This window comes from Capsicum annuum, chromosome 5, assembly GCF_002878395.1.
Source record: "Capsicum annuum cultivar UCD-10X-F1 chromosome 5, UCD10Xv1.1, whole genome shotgun sequence".
Classification (NCBI taxonomy): domain Eukaryota; kingdom Viridiplantae; phylum Streptophyta; class Magnoliopsida; order Solanales; family Solanaceae; genus Capsicum; species Capsicum annuum.
The window spans coordinates 176,823,596-176,836,285 of NC_061115.1; the positions used below are offsets into that span (position 1 = coordinate 176,823,596).

A 12,690-nucleotide genomic window follows, 5' to 3' on the forward strand; every position below is an offset into this window, starting at 1 on the left:
CACCCAAGTCACCAAACTAAACTACATTCAAAACAAAAGGGCAAAATGGCTCAGTGGAACCCTGTACTATGTCGATTTTGTAAGTTAGACACTTCTACTTACATGTTTGTCATCTGGACCCCTGAACCCACTAAAAAGCAACATTTTAAATACTTTTTTGGTGAGTGTAACACACTCTCCCACGTCAGCTGTCACATCAGCTGCCTCGTGTGTCACGTCACCTGCCATGTCATTTTCAAGTATTTTATTAAATTTCAAGTCTTTTTTAAAATGCTACATAATAAATTAAATATTAAAATTAATTTAATTAAATAAGAAAAATTTATAAATTGTAGAAAAATTTGAATAATCGTGTTTTTATTTTTGCTCACAAATTAAACATCAAATTCATTTCAAATAATTAAAATTCTCTCCAACTAATTTAAATTTTTAACTATAAATTCATATATACAAACATAATGAATTTTAAATTTTTAAATTTGAATATCTTTAACAATTTCAAGTTTATTCATTAAATTCACAAATTGTTCAATATCCACTATCACTCACTTTCAATTTAAATTTAAATTTTAATCGCAAAAAGTTATGAAAAGATTTTAAATTTTAATTTTAATCCCAAAAAAAATATGAAAAGATTTGAATTGAGAGGAAAAATTTTAAAAATAAAATAAAAAGTGAATTCAATATTTTTTAGGATTGGAAGGGGTACTGGTTGCTGAGAATGGGGAGGGCGTGGCTAGGACGGAGGCTACGAGGGGTGGGGGTGGCTGGGTAGGGTGGGGGTTGCTGGGACGAGGGCTGGGTGAGGTGGGGATGGCTGGGACGGGGTTGGGTTGGGAAGGGTGGTTGGGACAGGGCTGGGTGGGTGGGGATGGCTGGTGGAGTGAGGGAGGATGGGTGGGGTGGGGGTGGTTGGGACGGGGCTAGGTGGGGTGGGGATGGCTGGGACGGGGCTAGGTGTGGTAGGGATGGCTGAGATGGGGCTGGGTGGGGTGAGGGTGGCTGGGACGGGGGCTGAGTAGGGTGGGACTGGCTGGGACGGGGTTAAGTAGGGTGGGGGTGGTTGGGATGGGGCTGGGTGGGGTGGGGATGGCTGGGACGGGACTGGGTGGGGTGGGCGTGGCTGGGACATGGGTTGGGTGAAGTGGGGGTGCTAGGATGGGGACTGGACAGGAGGAGGGGGTTGGGGGTGGGCTTTTTTTTATTTTTTATTTTTTATTTTTAAATTTATTATTTTTAAATTTTTTAAAATATTTTTAAATTAAAAAACTGGAAAAAAGTTTTAATCCCTTTTTTTAATTATTTTTAACCACCACTCGCACCCCAGGCGAGTGACTACACTCTATTTGTCCTAGTCAGCAATTTCAATGTCACATAGGCAAAGTCAACGGTCAAAGGATGCAAAATGTTGCTTTTTAATAGGTTTAAGGGTCCAGATGACAAACATGTAAGTAAAAGTATCCAACTTACAAAACCGACATAGTACAGGGGTCCACTGAGCCATTTTGCCAAACAAAAATTCACCTTTAAAGTACCTACTTAGTAAATTTCAACTCACTATGGGGTCGTTTGGTAGAGTGTATAAGAATAATGTAAAATATGGTGTATTAGTAATACTTGTATTAATAATACTTGTGTTAGCTATACTTGCATTAGTTATGCTTGTATTTTTCTTATGCAGTGTTTGGTTCGATGTATTAAAAATAACATAAATTACATAATTTCAAAAAAAAATCACATAATACCCTCAATATCTATGTTGAAAAAGATGCAAAAAAAATTTTAGGGATAATAGTATCTTTAAGCATGTTAGGGGTCGTTTGATTTGAGGTATAAGTAATCCAAGGGATAAGTAATCCTGGGATAAAATATAAAGATCAATTGAACAAGTGTTTGGTTGGAGGGATTAATCATTGGTGGGATAACTTATTCCACCATCTACACCATAGTGATGGGATAATTTATCCCATATACATGGTGGGATAAGTTATCCCGGGATAACAATTTTCCAACCAAACGATCCCTTAATGCATGCATTACTAATGCCATGAATTGTGAGGTATTAGTAATACACACCTCAATACATAATAGAGTGTATAACTAATACAAGTATTAGTTATACATAGGATAAAAAGATATACCAAACAAGGTACTACTAATACACATTTAAACTAATGCATGCATTAACTTTCTAATACACTCTACCAAACGACCCTAAGTCATCACCCAAGTCACCAAACTAAACCACATTCAAAACAAAAAAATTCACCTTTAAAGTACCTACACTTAATCAATTCAAGTGACTAAGTGACCTACCAAGTCACCAAACTTAACCACATTCAAAACAAAAAATTCACATTTCAAGTACCTAAACTTCAACATTTTCAACTCACTAAGTCATCACCCAAGTGACCAAACTAAACAACATTCAAAACAATCACCTTTAAAGTACCTAAACTTCAACATTTTCAACTCACTAAGTCATCACCCAAGTCACCAAACTAAACCACATTCAAAACAAAAAATTCACTTTTAAAGTACCTACACTAAATTAATTTCAAGTGACTAAGTGAGCTACCAAGTCACCAAACTTAACTACATTCAAAACAAAAAATTCACATTTCAAGTACCTAAACTTCAACATTTTCAACTCACTAAGTCATCACCCAAGTCACCAAAATAAACCTCATTCAAAATAAAAATTCACCTTTAAAGTACCTAAACTTAGTTTATTTCAACTCACTAAGTCATCACCCAATTCACCAAACTAAACCACATTCAAAACAAAAAATTCACCTTTAAAGTGCCTACACTTTATCAATTTCAAGTGACCTACCAAGTCACCAAACTAAACCACATTCAAAACAAAAAATTCACATTTCAAGTAACTAAACTTCAACATTTTCAACTCACTAAGTCATCAAGCATACCAAAATTCACAATAAAAAGTTCACATTTCAAGTACCTACGCTTCTACAAAATCAAAAATAAAAGTTCACCTTCAAGCTAAGTTACTACACTTATTCACTTTCAAGCAACATATTCATTTATAGCATAATAAGTCAAACAATTGAACAAGTGTAACAAAGCAAATAAGTAGAGGTGTTGCATGTCCCTCTCACACCATATAATCATCACAAAATCTCTATGGCTTTCAAAGCCTTCTACAGCGAACAAGCCCAAACTAAACTACATTTAAAGACTTCATTATAAGAAAATAAAGAGAAATCAACTTACCTTTGGTTGGCCTAAATTAAAGTGAAAGAGATAAGCGATCACCGAATCTAGATTCAGATTTGCAGGTAGCGCAAAGATACTAAATTAGGAGCAGAAAAATAATTTTCAACCTGTCATTCAAACTAACAACATTCAATAAACAGTATCCAAGTAGACAAATAATTTTCTGCCGATAACACCTTCAATCCAACTCAACCCATATAAACAACAACAAGCAAAATCACAAAACGAAATCAAGAATTTGAAAAAATCACAACTAAAGATTCCAACTTTAATAGATTTCTACCATGAATAACTTCAACCAATATCAAATACAACAAGCTAACCTTAAAAGCAAATCAAATCTCGAACGTTGACAGCTAAAGTTTCCAACATTAACAAATTCCAACCAATAATAACTTCAATCCAACCAAAAAAAATAATCAAGAACCTAAAAAAATCACGATAAAATATTCCAACTTTGAGTGATTTAGCAAAACTCATATCAAAAACAACAAGCTAAAGTGCTAAACCATAAAAGTAAATCAAGAATCTCAACAAATCACAACTATAGATTCCAACTTTGAGGAATTCCAACCAATAATAACTTCAACACCACAAAACCCTTATCAAAAGCTTCCATAAAAGAAAATCAACAACCTCAAAATTTCATAGCTAAAGATTCAAAAGACTCAAATTTTAAGAGATTTCTACCATGAATAACTTCAATCAAGCGAAACTCATATCTAAAACAACAAGCTAAACTATAAAAGGAATTCAAGAATCTCAAAAAATAAAAAAAGCAACATAAAAATAGCTTCATACCCAAGCTGTCGTCGCCGGAGTACCTAGCCGGAGTAGATCGCGATGTGTGTGTGTTGGTGGGTGGGTGTGTAGCTGAGATCGCGGTTTAATTAGGTTAGATGTGTTTGTGTTTTGATCTTTTATTGTTTTTGTCGGGTCGGGTTAATGGAACTTAATTTTTAAAAAAATTAAGTTCCATTGATATTAAATTAATGTTTAACAAACTACAATTAATAAATTAAAATGAATTAATGAATTACAATTAACTTTTAACAAAATAATTTTTTTAATAAATTCTATAATATTTATAAAAACATCCAAATAATTTAATACAATGCGTATATATTTAAATCAAATAATTAGTTATTTTATCATCACATTAACACGAGTAGTATATTTCCTCAATCGTATGATAATATCAATGAATTTTACAAATTAAGATAAATTTTTAGTTAATTAGCTTTTAAATACGATATTATATATATATACCTCGTAATACAACGTGTTAATCAGATAAATTATCGATTACTTGTCTTACGTTATTACAACTTCAACAATATACGCGTATCTATATTGACACAAAATAGTATATCTATTTTCTCAATAATATGATATCAATGTATCATTCAAAATATTTTGATATATAGATTCAGGTATCTAGCTTTCGATTACTGCATACGTCACTACACGAGATATATGTATATATACATATATTCAATTATCTATATCAGCTTTCAAATATGTACTATAAACATCACATACATAATTTTACCACCCCATAATAATATACAGCGTATATCATAAATACTCAGAAACAATAAGCAAAAAAACTCTAATTCACTGCCAAAATTTGGTAGTCGTTCAAAATTTAAAATTCAAAGCAAATGGTAAGTATATGCTAGTTTCAAGATTCAATTTTTGGTCTCTTTCCCCTACTTCCTTCCTCCTCCCCCCTCCCCAATTATACCGCGTAATACTTGTCTTACGTTATTACAACTTCAATAACATACGCGTATCTACATTGACACAAAATAGTATATATATATTTCCTCAATAGTATGATATATATCAACGTATCATTCAAAATATTTTGATATATAGATTCAGTTATCTAGCTTTAATTTTGATTACTGCATACGTTACTACACGAGATATACATATATTCAATTGTCTATCAGCTTTCAAATACGTACTATAAACATCACATACACGATTTTACTACCCCATAATAATGTACAACATATATCACAAATACTCAGATCAATTATCGATTAGATTATCTTATGTCATTAATATACCTTCACTATATAACATGTATATACTATATATATACCTATACATACACACACATATACACACTATCAACTATATCAAGTTCTAAATACATATTATATATATCACATACGTACATGATTATATTATCCAATAATATAATGCGACGTGTTTCATATACATACTCTGATGAGTGATCGATTAATTATATTTGATTGGCTTAATTATATTCTACTAGGTTTTGACTACATCGTTCATCAATCGATCACTACATGATATATATATATATATATATATGAAGATATTTATATATATGAACTCTTGAATGCGTACTATATATATCACATCCACAAGTATATCACCTTATAATAGAACACGTTTAGTATATTCTGCTGAATTATCGGTTATATATTACATTATTATGACTGCAATAATAACATAATATCATTATCTCAACGGAATGATGTATATATACACATATTCATTATACAAAGATTATGCATGTTTAACGTCATTTAACGTATATACAAAGAAAAATATTAATTTCATATATTGAAACATAAGTAAAAGATAAAAATTATGTTTAACGTAATTTGTTTATTTTATTTGATATATTTTTAGTGTAATTTTTTCACAAAATTTAAGATTGATTAATTTTTATTATTATTATATTGGTTATAGACTACGTGTGATCAATGTAATTTCAAAAAATTATATATATATTAAATTATATATATAATTATTTTTTAATAAAAATAATATATATATATATATATATATATATATATATTTGATTACATATATATAGGTATTGGTTTCTAAAAATTATTTATTTTTTTTTCAGTTCCAAAACCGATCACAAGTGGTCAATTTTTTAAAATTATTTTTTTTATTTTAATTAAAAATCGACCACAACTGGTCGATTTTTTAAAAATATTTTCTTTTTTTTATATAATTAAAAGTCAACCACTTGTGGTCGGTTTTTAAAATTATTTTTTAATTATTTTTTTAAAAGAAAACCGACCACAAGTGGTTAGTTTTGTTATTTTTTTATTTTTTTAAAAGAAATAATAATTAATATAAAATTATTGAAATGGTTATCTTGATATTTTAAAATAAAAAGGCGATCACATTTTAAAAAATAATAATAATAATAATAATAAAAAACCGACCACATGTGGTCGGGTTTTTTCGACCACAATTTGTGATCGATTTTTTATGGTTGATTTTTACGATTTTTTTAGTAGTGAATGGTTGATGCAATTATTATATTATGTTATTGATTTGGCAGATGGATAGAATATTTGTATTTGGGGACACTAATGATTATGTGAAGGAGCTCTTAGATAAAATCGACACGTTGAGTAAAGAAAATGAGATGCAAGACAAAAAATTCATGGGAAATACTTCTACTTCTCATGTTTGAATAATATTCTATTATTTTTATAGAATTTTTATAGAAGTTGAAAGATTAATCTATTCATTCTCATATTTTTACACAATTGGAGTGCCTGATAATTTTTGTGGAGAACTGTGATGAAAGTATCTTTCAAAAAATAATATAATTTTTCAAGGTAACATGTTTACACAAAATACGATAATTGTGTGATTCAGAATAAAATTAATGGAACTATAATGATTTTATATAAAATATTTTTTAAAAAATCCATTCTTTAAAAATTAAATTAAACGTATATTTAGGGTCATTCATTATTATTTCATCTACTTAAAATTGGTGGGGTGGTTATAAAAAAATTCTTGGTAGTGAGTACCACCTTTCGAATGGGGCTCTACTCGACACAAATTCAAATAAATCAGTCTCTAATGTGAGAACACCAAATAGGCTCTACTTGATTGTAGATATTGATATAACTGGGACTATAATTTGATTATTAATTTTTTTTTGTTAAAATAATTAGCAATTTATGCTACAAAGACTCAATTAGTGATTAAACATTTGAATCCCGCTTTACTGAGTGCACATAGAGCGTATCGCTTCTTTTTCTTTATAATTAAGAAAGAGATAATGATGTCTAGAAAAAGTAATTTTATACTCTCTTCATTTCAAAATACTTGGAGCTCTTTCTAAAAATATTTATTTAAATATAGTTGTTTCATTTGTGAAATTAAGAGAATTTTATTATATTCTTTCAATACTATCTCTATTATTAAATGACTATACAAAAGTGTATATACTTAAATTTATTTTCTCAAATCATAATTGATAAGGCTAAATTGATCAAATAAACTTCTAATCAACAAGAGCCAACTATTTTAAAATGGAGAAAGTACTTAATAGTACTCCTGACTAATTAGACTCCATCAAAGGGCTCAATGTAGTAAATGAATTGTTGGTTGCCTCGATTGAATATCAAGTGGTACAACTATTGAATAATACTGAATATCGTATATTAACAATGTTAGGATTAGTAGTGTTGGGAGTCAAATATAATTAATTATTAATTTTTATTTTTAAATTTATTACTCAATAAATATAACTATATAAGAGAAAAGACATAAAGTGATTATTAAAATTGTCTCGAATTTGCTAAAAGATATCTTAACTTTGAGAGCAACCTATTACCTCACAAAATTGATAAGGATCGTCGTGAATGGACCATTTTGATCAATTTTGAGCTTGTATTTGCATCCACGAAAATGACGCACGTGAATGTGAAAATTTGACTGCAACCCCCAATTAAACATGACCCATTTACAATGGTCTTTATAACTTTTATGGGGAAATAGATCGCCCGCAAAGTTAAGATATTTTTTAAACATTGTCTTAATTTTATACATCAATAACTTATTTCTTATCCACCTATCAAACATTGTATAAGTTATACATAATTTAAAGGCTCTTATCCTCTTCAAGATGTATAATAATTTAAAATGCCCTTAATTTTAATAAAAATGTACACTTTGAGAAAAAAAAATAACTCTCCATTAAAATAATGTGCTTTTAGAATTAAGAAATAAGTATAATGATTAAATAATGTATAGAATATCTAAACTTTGGTTGTCATTAATTCGGACAATCTCAATTTATAGGAAAAGACTAAAAATTATAATTTTAAATATGAAATTTGTTTTGGCTACGTGGTGATTTATCAGGTTGCTTTTTAATTAACTACTCTTTTTTTTATCTTCAAAATTTTACGTCATATTTTTAAAATTATACTTAATAAAATAAAGTGCACATAATAATTTATTTTGTATATATATTTATTATTAATTAATACATGATACACGTGCAACGAAGGTAACCTAAGCTAGAAACTAGTTTAATTAAAGACTTGAGGGGTCTTTCGGCTCATTTTTCTCCATGTTGGAGAATCATGGGAAGCACGGGGCAAGTACAATACCACATTTATGAATACGAATATGAAGAAAAGGTAAGAAGAAACAAGAAATATCACGAATTGTGGTCAAGCTTTTGAAACTAGCGAAACGTGAGCAGCATTCTCAGAGTTAATACAAGAAATCTCTTCAACTATTTTCTCAACTGCAATTTCATCCTTTAGTATACCTGTATGTGAAACGCCTCGTAACTTGGTGACTTTGAGGGATTGCCGAGTACTCTTGTTATCCCAATTTGCTTCAAGAGCCAACAAGCTTACCATATTGACAGTGCCATCTCCATCCCCATACACAATCTCAGGCGACTTATCAAACTCAGCATCTCCGTAGAACAATGTCTCCGGAGTCTTACACCCACATCCAACTATGCAAGTGATAGGCGGCATGTGATCAGGGAGAGTGAAATTTTCAACCAGGGGGAAAATACGCAATGTGTAAGGCAAAACTCCTTGAGGAAACCCGATATCCTCGAGGAATTTCGGGATATCATGAGCTGAATATGCAACATTTGGAGTTATAACAAGTGGTGTTTGATTGCTAAATACTTTCGGAGAAGGCAAAAGCCACATATTACTTTCAGAACTCCTCTGCTCTTCCCTTACGAGCAACGGATTGACTAAAGGCACACCAAGTGTATTCCCAGAAGCAAAAGTGACCATTTGCTCAACTGTGCCGCCCCAAGGGGTGGACAATGCAATAAAGTGTTTGATGTACTTTTGGCTCCACGATTTCGGATTACGACAGAGTAGTTGGTGGACATATAAACCTCCCAAGCTGTGAGAAACAAGAATAACAGGTTTTCCTCCATTTGAATTGCTTGCACTTTCTATGAGTCCTTTTAAGTCCTTGAGAAATTTTGAACCAACATGACTTGGATGACCTTCTGCAGCTAAACCATAACGAAAATCATACGGTGCCCCAAACAGATTATCACCATCTCTATAGCCTAGTTCTTGCAACGCGTTCACAAGTGGCTCCATGTATGCTGTAATTTTCCTAAAACAAGAAGTATATGTTTAAAAATTATGCTACTACAACGAAAAGAGCAAATACAGCGTCAATAACTTAATGACAAACAGTATACTGGTACCGTATTATATAGCATTTTGACCAACGCAAGGCATATTAGGTAATTTTGACTATCAAAATTTAGTGTTTCTTTTTCATCTCTATGTAAAAGTATGAACTCTGATCTTCTATCATTCTTATTACACTTCATTGGGAGTTATAGATCACATAACAAGGTGAGGACATTATTTGGCTTTCAAATCATATAGAAGCCAACGTCGATGATGTATTAAGAATAATTAACACCTCAATTGGCTCGCGTTAAGTATACTATTAAAAAAAATGGTGAACCAAAAGAAAAATGCTTAGAAGAAGAAAAATTAAGCATTTTTTACAGGAAAAAAACAGTAATTTCTTCGTCCGTCTTTATATAGTTTGGAAAATCAAGAGCGAATTTACTATTTTGCATCTATTTTACATTTGTTATTAATACCCCTCATTTCCCAACATTTAGATTATTTATAATTAATAAGGATGATATAGTAAACTTACCATTTTATTTACAGAAAATGACCTAAAATACCATTTTAATTTTTAAGTATTGAAAATAGTTCAAATATACCCTAAAATAGCCTCTCATCCACCTATTTGGCTCTATTTTATCCTTCTCTGTAATGGAAAAAAGATTAGGATTTGTTGGTGGAAACATCAGGTTAGATCAAATTTTAGTGATTTGGATCAGATGGGTTGGGTAGATTTTAGTGATTTGGGTTAAGTTGATTTTATTTTTTTTTAATTTTTGATTAATAAAAATTCAATCAATAAAAAATTATCACGTGTTAAGGTAAAATTCTAATCTTTTTTTGGTTAAAGAGAAGGGTAAAATAGAGCAAAAATAAGTGGATGAAAGGATTTTAAGAATCCAAAGATGAAGAAGAATATATTTGAACCATTTCCAGCACTTCAAGGATATTTTAGGCCCTTTTGGCTTTTGGGGTGTGTAAGTCCAACGTAGACAAGCAAAGGTAGACTTAGGAACTAAAATGACCAAGCACTCAATATAAAAGAAGGGTTATTCGGTACACTAAAACTTCCGCTACGTGTGAAGTTTGGAAAAAAATGAACCAGAAGTATTTATTATATACGATCTTACCTTATATTATTGCAAGAGGCTGTTTCCACGGCTTAACCAAGCACTCAATACATTATCAAGAAAACCTCAAAATATAATGTAAGCTCATAAATAAATACAGTAAGTGGGAATTAACTTACGGGAGATTAGGATCAAGATAAAGAAGACTCTTAATAGAACCAAAATGTGCAATCCTACTATCAACACCAGGAGCATTACAATAATCATCCAACTCTTTTTGATAATAAAGCATCATCCTTTGATTAAAACACTTTGTGAATGGTGCTAAAAGTACAGTTGGATCAAACCATATCCTAAACCAACCTTCACTATCTTTCTTTATTGGATACCATTTGTTGCACAAAAAGCTTGTAGACTTGTACTTTGAAGTTAACCTTGCTTCTAGTTGGTTTCCACCAGCTCCTGGTATTAAGATTAGAGGGTGGAGGTGGTGGTTAGTATTTGCTGGGCAATTAGTGTAAAACACTATAAACGTCATGATTAATATGGTTAAGATTTTCATGATGGCTAACTAATGTCAATGGACAGAGAGGAAGATGTTCATGGCCATTGGTGTGTTTAAGTTTGGTGATTGGGCAAGGATATGGAGAAACTTGTTCCTTTTCTTTGTGGTGGATAACGTGTTACGTTTTTAATTGGGAGAAGTGTACGAATGGCACTTTGAGGTTTCCATTAATTTTGTGCCTACTCTGTACTCACTCCGTTTCATAATAAGTGAATTGTTGAAGTATTTTTTATATTTCAAAATAAGTGAATGGTTCACAAGGTAGATGTTAAAATAAAATTTCAAATTTACCCTTCATTAAATGTGCATTGGTAGTGATATATCATGTGTCTTTACTTTTTGAAGAGAGTAAAAATGAAAAAACATGATAAATTATGTCTTTGCTTTTTTTTTTCTTAATATGTGTGCCAAAATTCAACAATTAACTTATTGTGAAACGAAGGGAGTAATATTTTTCTTTTTACAAATTTATCCTCTTTAAAAATAATTAAAATGTACACGGCTGAGGTTAAAATTCAGTTTGACGTGCATATAAAATTGCTTTCTATCCAAGTTAGAACAACAACAAACCCAGTGTATTCCCACCTACCTCTACCTCTAAAGAAGTAGAAAGGTTGTTTCCGATAGGCCCCCGGCTCAAGTCACGAGATACCACACAAACTCATAGTAAAGCACAGAACTAGATTACATAACATAAATACGGCACCCATAAGTATTAGAAAACAGAGGAAAGCACACAGATTCGTAATAGAACATGGAACACGGAATCATAACAAGAATAAAACCCCCACCAAGTAATTCCCTACACTAGCGACCCAAACCGCCCCTAGTCTTCTGCCCTAATTCGCGTCCTCCAGACCTTCCTATCTAGGGTCATGTCCTCGGTGAGCTGTAACTGCTCCATGTCCCGCCTAATCACCTCACCCCAGTACTTCTTCGGCCTATCCCTACCCCGCCTAAACCCATCCAACGCTAGCCTCTCACACCTACGAACCGGGGCATCCATGCCCCTCCTCTTCACGTGTCCGAACCATCTCAATCGGGCTTCCCGCATCTTGCACTCCACTGGAGTCACACCAACCTTCTCCCGGATAGTCTCATTCCGAACTCTATCCCCTCTAGTCAGCCCACACATCCAGCGCAACATCCGCATTTCTGCCACCTTCATTTCTATCCCAAGTTACGCATGTCTGAATATTTCAAAAACGACCCTTTGTGTATGTTCAAAATAATCCCTTATGCGTTCATTATATACTTTTTGTTCCATAAATTTTTCAAAAGTTAACACTTGTAGTTTCACTCAAATCTTTGCTGAACTGTCTGTTGATGAAAATTATGGAAAAAAAGAAGTTATTTAATCATAAATGTCAAC

General features: G+C 31.6%; 1 protein-coding gene across 1 annotated transcript; it reads right to left on the bottom strand.

The window, feature by feature from the left end:
• Positions 1-8,705: 8,705 nt before the first annotated feature.
• On the bottom strand, positions 8,706-11,459 carry LOC107870948 (lecithin-cholesterol acyltransferase-like 1). The gene is made up of 2 exons (XM_016717659.2): positions 10,933-11,459; positions 8,706-9,648 (listed from the first exon to the last, which is right to left on the bottom strand). The coding sequence occupies exons 1-2, from the start codon at positions 11,313-11,315 to the stop codon at positions 8,721-8,723; spliced, it is 1,311 nt and encodes a 436-aa protein (XP_016573145.1). The 5' UTR covers positions 11,316-11,459; the 3' UTR covers positions 8,706-8,720.
• Between the last annotated feature and the right edge of the window lie 1,231 nt (positions 11,460-12,690).